At 34.2% G+C, this 12,109-nt stretch overlaps 1 protein-coding gene across 1 annotated transcript in view; it reads left to right on the top strand.

Annotated features, from left to right (window-relative positions):
- LMNTD1 (lamin tail domain containing 1) overlaps nucleotides 1-12,109 on the top strand; it is a 43,210-nt gene that overhangs the window by 11,100 nt on the left and 20,001 nt on the right. The window contains exon 3 of the mRNA XM_065888198.1: nucleotides 1,572-1,770. Coding sequence (XP_065744270.1) covers nucleotides 1,572-1,770 — 199 coding nt within the window. The remainder of the gene's footprint in view (nucleotides 1-1,571; nucleotides 1,771-12,109) is intronic.

The following is a 12,109-nucleotide window of genomic DNA, read 5'->3' on the forward strand; positions in this document are numbered from 1 at the left end:
GAAGAAGCCTCCTAAATTCACAATGACCTTTAGCAATGACCAAAATGTATATGCTTAAAAGTGAAAATACACATTTTATATCTAAGGAGGTAATATTTCTCATCCTTTGGCACTGTATCATCACGGTATATGTTCTATATTTGAGTTGAACTGTGAAAGCTCCTAGTATTTGGGGGGGGGTAACAAATATACTGGTTTCACCTTGCAAGATGAGAGTTGTGCTGGGATGAAGTCTTCTTCAGTTACTGTAGGTTCTGACTCTGTAGATAGATGGCTGAGTCTACCAAGACTTGTTGCATTTGGTTCATTTCTTTTCTAGATGAGATAATAACTGGAACTAAAATCAATGTGTCTTCTTTCCTTTTAGAATACAAAGATTTTCATCCCTCAGGATGAGCTATTAAGGATGCTATATATTCTCTTCCCCCAAAGGAATTTAAAGATTAAGGAAATACTCACTTGAATGGGAATGAACTAACTTAATTCCAAATATTTCTTCTAAACAAAATACTCTGAGGAATCCTCTTTAGGAACTATATGTTTATTTTTTTCCACTTTTCACATTGCTTTGGCTTTGTTAAAGACATAAGAAGATAAAGCACACTCTAGATTGTCTTAATCCTTTGATGATTTTGGATTCAGGGTCACATTGACCAAAGTCCCTGTGCTACAATAATAGCTATCATTTATTGAGTACCTGCTAAATGCCAGATACTGTGCTAGACACTTACCTATATTATCTTCAATTCTCACATCGCCTCACACAAAGTAGTATTATCCTTATTTTATTTTCAGGAAAACTGAGAATTGGAAGGTTTAAATCATTTGGCTTAGTAAGTGACAGAGCTGGGGTACAGATGTGTCTAAATCCAAGACACATTGCTCTATCTATTTCATCATGATGCCTGTCTGTACTGTTACTCTCTCTTTGCAGATACATAATTAGATTTATCCAGCATGATTCTTTCTATGCAAAGTCTTGAAACTTATTTTGTATTTGAATCTTACTACTGAGAATTTTAAAAGAGTAAGAGGTTACAAGAATCTGATTAAGCATTATTTTATCTTTTTAATAAAGTATTTTAGTTAATTAGAGGAAATTTAAGTCTTTACCTGGCCAAATACAAACCATTGGTAGGAAAGGACTCATTTGAGACTTTAATTTATGAGTAGCAATTTGGGGAGAAAAGCTAATACAAAATAGAATAAAGTTGTACTTACATATAATGTACCAAATTTGAGAGACTCAAATGTTTTACCTACTCAAAAACTTATGATGCTCGTAGTACAACTTAATCAGCTAAATTGTAATTTTGCTGATGATACAATTGATAGTTTAAGATAGCTGCAATAATCTCTAGGAATTGAGTGTCACTAAAAATAATCACTTACTGGTGATTTTATAGACTGGTTTAAAGCTTCGAACTATCCTCACTTAGTTTGACTGTGACAGTAAAATGTATAAAGAATATCATTTTGTAGAAGCAAAGAATAAAGATAGTAGCTTTGGTTTCTTTTAATCTTTTATTTACTTCTCTCTGTATTGTTTCCTTCTTTGGTTTCTTCGAAAGGACTCAACAACTTCAAACTTCCAAAGAAACACACTATGCCGGTGCTTGCTTCTCAGCCAGCTGTGGTTGGGGAAGGGGAGGATTATTTCCTATCTTTGTTTGGTGATTCAGAGAAACTTGTCGTGCACTCATTCCACACCAAGAAAACGTGGAAGCACTTTTCTATGATTCTTGAAGAAGTGGGCCAATCTAGATCCAGGTAAATACTCTATTTGAATTATTTAATATCTTCTATTGGGGTAGGAGTAATAAATTAGTAGGAAATAAAAGTTCTAAACTGTTGTTAGATCCATGATCTCCTCTAAGACCCTAAGCAATCCATTAAAATATAACTGTTTCATATTCTGGGCAGTTAAAAGGAATCAATATAACTTTCTAGGGAACCAAACAAGGAAAGTTAATTCTTCAAAGATGCCAGAGAAAACAGCACTACATAAGGCTTACGAATAAAGTTAACTCAATTATTCAAGATAATTTTCATTATTGGCAAATCAATCAGATGGATTTAGAAGCCTTTTTTATCTGTCTTGAGTTCAAGACAGAAGGAAAAAGATGGACTTACAACTTACTGATCCATTTTTATGGTTATTAGTATCTGTAGAAAAAAAGAATTGATCAGGAAGAAAGTTGATATTAGAACTAAAATACAAGCTGACGCATCTATGCATTTACTTAACCCTGCTTTTCTTGTTGCACAAACAACAGATTAAATTGTGAATTTTTAGTAATAAACACACATTTAAAAAAATTTTTATTGAAGTATAGTTGATTTGCAATGTCATGTTAATTTCAGGTATACGGCAGAGTGACTCAGTTATACATATATATACATTCTTTTTCATATTCTTTCCATTATGATTTATCACAGGATACTGAATATAGTTCCCTGTGCTATACAGTACAACCTTGTTGTTTATCCATCCTATGTATACTAGTTTGCATCTGCTAATCCCAAACTCCCAATCCTTCCCTCCCCCACCCCTCCTCCCCCTTGGCAACCAAAAGTCTGTTCTCTATGTCTGTGAGTTTGTTTATGTTTCATAGATATGTTCATTTGTGTCATACTTTAGATTCCACATATAAGTGATACCATATGGTATTTGTCTTTCTCTTTCTGACTTATTTCACTTAGTATGATCATCTCTCAGTCCATCCATGTTGCTGCATATGGCATTATTTCATTCTTTTTTTATGGCTGATGTATAGATAGATAGATAGATAGATACCCCACATCTTCTATATCCATTCATCTGTCAATGGACATTTAGGTTGTTTCCATGTCTTGGCTATTGTAAATAGTGCTGCTATGAACATTGGGGTGCATGTTTCTCTTTGAATTATAGTTTTGTCTGGATATATGCCCAGGAGTGGGATTGCTGGATCATATGGCAACTCTGTTTTTATTTTTTTGAGGTATCTCCATACTGTTTTCCATAATGGCTGCACCAATTTACATTCCCACCAACAGTGTGTGAGGGTTCCCTTTTCTTCACACCCTCTCCAACATTTATTATTTGTAGACTTTTTAGTTATGGCCATTCTGACCGGTGTGAGGTGGTACCTCACAGTTTTGATTTGCATTTCTCTAATAATTAGTGATGATGAGCATCTTTTCGTGTGCCTTTTGGCATCTATATGTCTTCTTTGGACAAATGTATATTTACGTCTTCTGCCCATTAGTGATAAGCATATGTTGATAGAGGGTGTTTGAGGACTAAAAGAAGTTGTTAGCCAAAGTTAAGGGTCAAACATAAAGGAAACCTTTTCCCCCTTATGTCAGATTTCCTAAAATCAACCACTTTTGCCACTTAATTGTAGTGAATACCCAAGTGTTCTCTCAACCATCTAAAAGCACTTCATCAAATTATTCATACAGTACTTACCGTGTTAAAAATGATGACTTATTTTCAGCAAAACTTCAAAAAAAAAACTTATGAATATGGTTTTAAGAAACTTTACTCAAGCAGATCATGAAGACCTTCAGGTAAGGATCAAGAGAGAAGCAAGTAAAGTAATAAGGCATTCAGAGGATAGCTTTCTTCCCAGCAGAGATGGTCTGGGAAGATTTTGTGAAGGAGTTATCATGGAAAACATCTTGGAAAGATAAGTACATTTTGGATATGCAAATTTGGAGTCTCTGAGAATATTCTAGACCATTGGTTTTCAACTCTACCCACAAAATTGAATCACCTGGGGATTGTCCTGACTCTACACCAGACTCTTTGAATCAAAATTTCTAGTGGAGTTGGGCATCGTATTTTGGTTTTTGTTTTAAATGCCATGGTAATTCTAATTCACAGCCAGGGCTGAACAAAGGAGCAGCATAAACAAAATGAAGGAGGCAGAAAAGCTAAGATCAGATATGAGTATAAGCATGGCTGTACTGAGCAGTGCATGAAGAGGTATAACAGGGTTGTAGGCGTCAGGGTTGGAGACAGATCACAGTGAGCATTGAATACCAGACTATGTAGACTTCACTATGGGCAATGGGAAGCAATGGGAAAGTTTCAAACAAAGGATTGACAGGATTCTGATTCAGAATATTTGATCTGTGGCAATGAATATATGAATGAATGCTGGATTTTGACAAATGCCTTTTATACATCTGTTGAGATGATCATATGATTTTTTATTTCTTAAATGTTAAAGTAACCCCACACTCTTAGAATAAACCTCCCTTGGTCAGAATGTTTATCTTTTTCATATATTGTTGAATTCAATTGGCTAAAAATTTTTGCATCTATGTTTGTGAAGAATACTGGCCTGTAGTTTTCTTTACCTGTTAATGTCTTTGTCTGCCCTGGTATCAGGGTAATACTCAACTCATTAAATGAGTTGGGATATATTCCCTCCTCCTTTACTTTCTAGAAGAGTTTGTGTAGAAGTAATATTATTTTTTCCTTAAATATTTTATAGAATTCATCAGTGAAGCCATCTGGGCCTGGAGTTATTTTGTGAGAAGGTTTTTACCTACAGATTTTACTTCTTTAAAATAGATGTCAAGATAGTCCGGTTACCTATTTCTTCTTGAGTGAACTTGAGTAGTTTGTGTCTTTCAAGGAATTTGTCCATTTCATCTAAGTTGTCAGATTTATTGTTGTAAAATTATACATAATATTCCATTATCCTTTTAGTATCTATAGAATCTGTAGTGATGTCACATTTCTTATTGCTGATAATGGCCATATGTGTCTTCTCTCTTTTTCCTGATAAATCTTGCTCAAGAGTTATCAATTTTGTTGAGCTTCAAAGAATCAGTGTTTCATTTAATTGATTTTCTCTAATTTTTTTGCTTTGGTTTTCTATTCATAGATTTCCATTCTGATCTGTATTCCCTTTCTTCTGCCTACTTCAGGTTTCATTTTTTTTTTTCTAGTTTCTCAAGGTGGAAGTTGAGATCATTGATTTGAAAACATTTTCTCTTCTAATACAAGCATTTAGCACTGTAAAATTTCCCCTAACTACAGCTTTTAGTGGAATCCCACAAATTTTGATGTGTTTTATTTTCATTTTCATTCACTTCAAAATAACTTTTTTTTAAAATTTAAGTAGAGTTGATTTACAATATTTTGTTAGTTTCAGGTGTGTAGCATAGTGATTCATTTTTAATTATATTCCATTATAGATTATTACAAGATAGTGAATTCCTTGTGTTATACAGTAAATTTTTGTTGCTTATGTATTTTAGGTGTAGTAGTCTGTATCTGTTAATCCCATACTCCTAATTTGTCCCTCCCCTGCCCTCCCTCTCCCCTTGATAACCATAAGTTTGTTTTCTATATCTGTGAGTCTCTTTCTGTTTTATATATAGATTCATTTGTATTATTTTTTAGATCCCACATGTGATATATTATTTTTCTTTCTCTGACTTACTTCACTAAGTATAAAATTCTCTTGGTCCATCCATGTTGCTGCCAATGGCAATATTTCATTCATTTTTATGCCTGAGTAATATTCCATTGTGTGTGTGTATATATATATATATATATATATATATATATATATATATATATATATATATACCACATCTTCATTATCCACTCCTCTGTTGATGGACACTTGGGTTGTTTCCATCCCTTGGCTATTGTAAATAGTACTACTATGAACATTGGGGTGCATGTATCTTTTCAAATTTGAGTTTCCACATTTTCCAGATATATGCCCAGGAGTGGGATTGCTGGATCATATGGTAGCTCTAATTTTAGTTTTGAAGGAACCTCTGTACTGTCTTCCATAGTGGCTGCACCAATTTACATTCCCACCAACAGCAGGAGGGTTTTATTTTCTCCACACCCTCTCCATCATTTATTATTTGTAGACTTTTTAATGATAGCCATTCTGACAGGTGTGAGGTGATTCCCCATTGTGGTTTTGATTTGCATTTCTCTAATAATTAGCAATGTTGAGCATCTTTTAATGTGTCTTCTTTGGAAAAATGTCTGTTTAGGTCTTCGCCCATTTTTGGATGTAGTTTTTTGTTTCTTCACTATTGAGTTGTATGAGCTGCTTATACATTTTGGATATTAACCCCCTGTTGGTTGCATCATTTGCAATTGTTTTCCCCCATTCCATAGGTTGTCTTTTCATTTTGTTGATGGTTTCCTTTGCTGTGTAAAAGCTTTTAAGTTTGGTTATGTCCCATTTGTTTACTTTTGCTTTTATTTCTTTTGCCTTGGGCGACTGATCTAAGAAAATATTGCTACAACCTATGTTAAATTATGTTCTGCCTATGTTCTCTTCTAGGAGTTATATGGTGTCATGTCTTACATTTAGGTCTTTAAACAATTTTGACTTTACTTTTGCATATGGTGTGAGGAAATGTTCTAATTTCATTGATTTACATCCAGCTTTAGCTGTCCAGCTTTCCCAACACCACTTGTTGAAGAGATGGTCATTTCTCCATTGTATATTCTTATTTCCTTTGTCGTACATTAATTGATAATAGGTGTGTGGGTTTATTTCTGGGCTCTCTATCTTGTTGCATTTATCCATAAGTCTGTTTCTGTGCCAATACCACAGTTTTGATTACTGCAGGTTTGTAGTACAGTCCAAAGTGTGGAAGAGTTACACTTCCAGCTTTTGTTCTTTTTCCTTAGTATTGCTTTGGCAATTCTGGGATTTTTGTGATTCCATATAAATTTTAGGATATTTGCTCTGGTTCTGAAAAAAATGTCACGGTATTTTGATAGCGATTGCATTAAATCTGTAAATTGCTTTGGGTACTATGGCCATTTTAACAATATTAATTCTTCCAATCCAAAAACATGATATATCTTTCCATTTCTTTGAATCATCTGCACTTTCCTTTGTCACTGTGTTATAGTTTTCAGCATATAGGTCTTTTACCTCCTTGGTTAAGTTTATTCCTAAGTATTTTATTCTTTTTGATGAGATTTGAAATAAGATTTTTAAATTTCTCTGTTACTTTATTATTAGTGTATAAAAATGCAAGAAATTTCTTTTTATTAATCTTGTATCCTGCTACCTTGCTGAATTCATTTATTAGTTCTAATAGTTTTTGTGTGGAGACTCCATATAGAGTATAATGTCCTCTGCAATACTGACAGTTTTACCTTCTTCCCTTTCAGTTTTTCTTGTCTGATTGCTGTGGTTTTGAACATCACTTGAAGAGGTGTTTTTATGTGGGAACATCCCTGTGTAGACTTTGTGTGTCCAGCATTTTTGGTGTGAGGACTGCTTTTGATATGGACATTTGCCACGTCTTTCCTAAAGGTGTGCTGGCCATTATCCCCTTGATAGGGGTGTGGTTGCTGTTGTAGTGTGTAGAGCCTGTGTAGGTTGTGAGGCTGGACTTACTCTCTGCTCCATGGCTGTTGCTGCCCTGTCAGGAGCAGGGTCTACTTTCCAGTTGTTGGAGCAGAAGCCCTGAGGATCAGGTTCAATCAGACTCTGTTGCCCTTGAGTGCACACCCTGCCCCAAAGGAGGTGATTGCTGAAGCAATGAGGTCTGTGCAGTCACAGAGGACCTATGCACCGCTTGTGTAGGTGTCCATGGTTCTGATCAGAAGCAGCACCAAGGTCACTTACCTTTCTTTGTTGTGTTTGTCCTAAATCTAGTGCAAAGCTGTGATGTGAAGTAGGCTGGGGCTGGGGGTTGAGGTATTGTGGCTGCAGGAATCGAGGTGGTTCAGCTGCTGCCTGAGATCTGGGCTGCCTCTGTGGCAGTCTTCTTCCAGGACCCAGATCTAGTGCTAAGCTCACTGGGAGAGCTGCTGTGTACTCCTGAGTGTGCTGACAGTGGCCACCGCTGCTCCAACCAGAACACACTCCAGGCTCTCCTTGCTATCTCTGCATAGCTAGATTGAGTCCTCTCCCAGGGACAGTCTGCCCAAGATTCAGCACTTAGCTGTGGCATCAATATAGTTTCTAGTTTCCATTTTTATTTCTTCTTTGATCCTTGAGTAATAAGAAGTCTATTATTTAGCTCCCAAATATTTTACAGATTTTTCCAGTTCTGATGATTTTCCAGATATCTTTTGTTACTGATTTCTAATTCAGTTTCATAGTGGTCAAAGAACATAATTTATATGACTTGAGTCCTTTTAAATGTATTGAGACTTGCTTTATAGCAGGTATTGTCAGTCCTGGTAAATGTTTTGGTAAATATATTTATTGTTGAGTGGAGTGTTTTGTAAATATTGATCAGGTCAAACTGATTGATGGTGTTAAGTCTATTGTCTTTTTTGTTGATTTTATGTCCATCAATTATTGAAAAAGGGGTGTTAAAATTTCCAACTATAATTGTGGATTCACTGATTTCTTCTTGCAGTTCTATCAGTTTTAGTTTCATGTATTTTGAAGCCCTGGTTTTAGGTGTATAAACATTTAGGATTGTTATATCTTCTTCCAATATAGAATTGATGTCTATATCATTATGAAATAAACTTCTTTATCCATGGCATTATTCTTTGCTCAGAAATCTACTATGTCTAATATCAACATAGGCATTCCAGCTTTCTTTTACTGGTGTTAGCATGGTATATCTTTTTTTAATCCTTTTACTTTTAGCCTATTTGTGTCTTTATATTTAATATTATGTTTTGTATCGACAGGTAGCATGCAGTAGGCTTGCTCTTTCATCTTCTGACAATCTCTGTCTTTTAATTTGGGCATTTAAACAATTTAGATTTAAAGTAATTTTTAATATGGTTGATTAATTCTGTTATCTTGTTATTCATTTTCTATTTGTCCCAACTGTTCTGTTCTCTTTTTCTTCTTTTTCTGTCTTCTTTGAAATTAATCATTATTTATATTCCATTTTATCTCCATTCATTGTTGGCTGATTAGCTATAACTCTTTTATTTTAGGGGTTCCTTCCAGGTTTATAGGATACATCTTGAGCCTATTACAGACTACCCTCATGTTATATTTTACCACTTCACAAATAGTATAAGAGCCTTAGAATACTATAATTTCATTTCTCTTTTCCCAGCCATTGTGCTTCTGCTGTCACGTATTTTACTTCTACATATGGTGTAAATCCCATACTCCATAGTTATTTTGGCTTAAATAATCAATTTTTAAAAGAAATTTAAATAAGAAAAATATTATATATTTACCCTTATGTATTTTCACTGCTTTTCTTTGCTTTTTAGTTCTTTTTGTTTATTTGTTTTATTTTTTGATCTATAAATTATATTTCCATCCATTTTAATTATGCTTCCTTTAACGTTTTTTGTAGTATGGATCTGCTTATAACCATTTCTTCTTTCACTTTTTTTAGACAGTTTTATTGAGATATCATTGACATAATTGCATATATTTAAGGCATACAACTTTTTTTATCTTTTGGGGGTTTTTATTGAGATATAATTGATAAATAACATTGTGTAACTTACATAATGATGATTTGATACTCATATGTATTGTGAAATGATTACCATAATAAAATTAGTTAACACATCCTTCACATAATTACCTTATTTTTTTTTTTCTGGTGAGAACATTTAAGATCCACTGTCTACTGTCTTAACAATTTTCAAGTATATAATACCATATTTTTAACTATAGTCACCATGCTGTTCATAAGATTCCCAGAACTTATTCATCTTATAACTGGAAGTTTTTATCCTTTGACCAATATTTCCCCCATTTCCCCTACCTTCTATCCCCTGACAAACACTGTTCTAATTTCTGTTTATATGAATTCAGCTTTTTAAAATTCCACATATAAGTGAGACCATACAGTATTTGTCTTTCTCTGTCTGATTTATTTCACTTAGCATAATGTGCTCAACATCCATCCATGTTGTCACAAATGGCAGGTCGTCCTTCATTTTATGGCTGAATAATACTCCATTTTATGGCTGAATAATACTCCATTTTATATATATGTGTGTGTGTGTGTGTGTATATATATATATATATATATATATATATACAGCTGACTCTTGAACAACACAGTTATGAACTGCATGGGTTCACTTATAGGTGGATTTTTTTCAATTAATACTCCAGTACTACATGATCTGTGTTTGGCTGAATCTGTGGATGTGGAATCATGGATATGGAGGGCTAACTATAAAGTTATATGCTGATTTTCCACTGTGTGGGTGGTCAGCACCCCTAACCCCTGCACTGTTCAATAATCAACTGTATTTATAAAATAAATACCACATTCACATTCCTGTCAATGGACACTTTGTTTCTGTATCTTGGCTATTGTGAATAATGCTGCAATGAACATGGTGGTGCAGATAACTCAACAAATGGTAATTTTATTTCCTTCAAATACCTGTAAGTGGGATTGCTGGATCATATGGTAGTTCTATTTTTAATTTTTTGAAGAGCCTCCGCACTGTTTTCCATAGCACTGCATCAATTTACATTCCCACCAACAGTGCACAGGGTTCCCTTTTCTCTATATCTTCGCCAATACTTATTGTTGTCTCTTTGATAACAGCTGTTCTTACAGGTGTGAGGTGATATCTCATTGTGGTTTTGATTGCGTTTCCCTGTGATTAGTGATGTTAAGCCCCTTTTTATGTACCTGTTGGCCATTCACATATCTTCTTTGGGAAAATGTCTATTCAGGTCCTTTCCCATTTTTTATTTGCATTATTTGATATTTTGCTATTGAGTTGTGTGAGTTCCTTATATATTTTAGATATTAACCCCTTATCAAATATATGATTTGCAAATATTTTTTCCCATTTTGTAGGTTGCCTTTTCATTTTGTTGATTGTTTCCTTTGCTGTGCAGGAGCTTTTTAAATTGAGGTAATCCCATTTTTCTATATTTGCTTTTCTCACCTGTGCTTTTGGTGTGTTAGCTAAGAAATTATTGTCAAGATGAATGTCAAGAAGGTTTTCCCCCATATTTTCTTATAGGAGTTTTATGGTTTTGAGTCTTACCTTTAATAAGTCTTTAACCCGCTTTGAGTTGATTTTTGTGTATGGTGTGTGATAGAGGTCCAATTTCATTTTTTGCATGTGGATATCCACTTTTCCAGCATTTATTAAAGAGACTATCCTTTCCCCATCTTGGCACTCCTGTTGAAGAGCAGTAGACCATAAATGTGTGGGTTTGTTTCTGGGTTCTCTATTCTGTTCCATTGGTCTATATGTCTTTTTTAATGCTGGTACCACACTGTTTTAGTTACTTTAGCTTTATAATATAATTTGAAGTCAGGAAGTGTCATACTTCCAGCTTTGTTCTTGCTCAGGAATGCTTTGGCTATTTGGGGTCTTTTGTAGTTTCACATAAATTTTAGGATTTTTTTTTTTTTACAGCTTCTGTTTAAAAATGCCATTGGGATTTTGATGGGGATTGCACTGAATCTCTAAATCACTTTGACTGGTATGAACATTTTGACATTACTTCTTCCAATCCATGAACATGGAATGTCTTTCCATTTATTTGTGTCTTTTTAAATTTCCTTCACCAGTGTTTTGTAGTTTTCAGTGTATAAATCTTTCATTTTTTTGGTTAAGTTATTGCCTAAGTATTTTGTTCTTTTGTTGCTAATGTAAATGGGATCGTTTTCTTAATTTCCCTTTTGGTTAGTTCATTGTTAGTGTACAGAAATGCCACTGATTTTTGTATGTTGATTTTCGCATCCTACAATTTACTGAATTTGTTTTGTGGTGTTCTTAGGGTTTTTTACCTGTATGATCATGTCATCTGCAAACAGAGATAATTCACTTATTCCCTTCTAATTTTGCACCTTCTGTTTCTTTTTCTTTCTTGATTGCTCTGGGTAGGACTTCCAGTACTAAGATGAATAGCAGTGGTGAGAATAGGCATCCTTGCCTTGTTGTGGATCTTAGAGGAAGTTTTTCCTCATTGATTGTGTTAGCTGTGGGCTTTTCATATATGTCCTTTATTGTGCTGAGGTATGTTCCTTCTTTACCTATTTTTTGAGAGTTTTTATAGTGAAAAGATGTTGAATTTTGTCAAATGCTTTTTCTGAATCTGATTAAAAAGTGTGATCATGTGGTCTTTGTCTTTCCTTGTGTTAATGGCAACTATAAACACAGGTGCCAATTTTCATAGATAATGTTAGATAGATGCATATT

This window comes from Phocoena phocoena, chromosome 11, assembly GCF_963924675.1.
Source record: "Phocoena phocoena chromosome 11, mPhoPho1.1, whole genome shotgun sequence".
Taxonomy (NCBI): domain Eukaryota; kingdom Metazoa; phylum Chordata; class Mammalia; order Artiodactyla; family Phocoenidae; genus Phocoena; species Phocoena phocoena.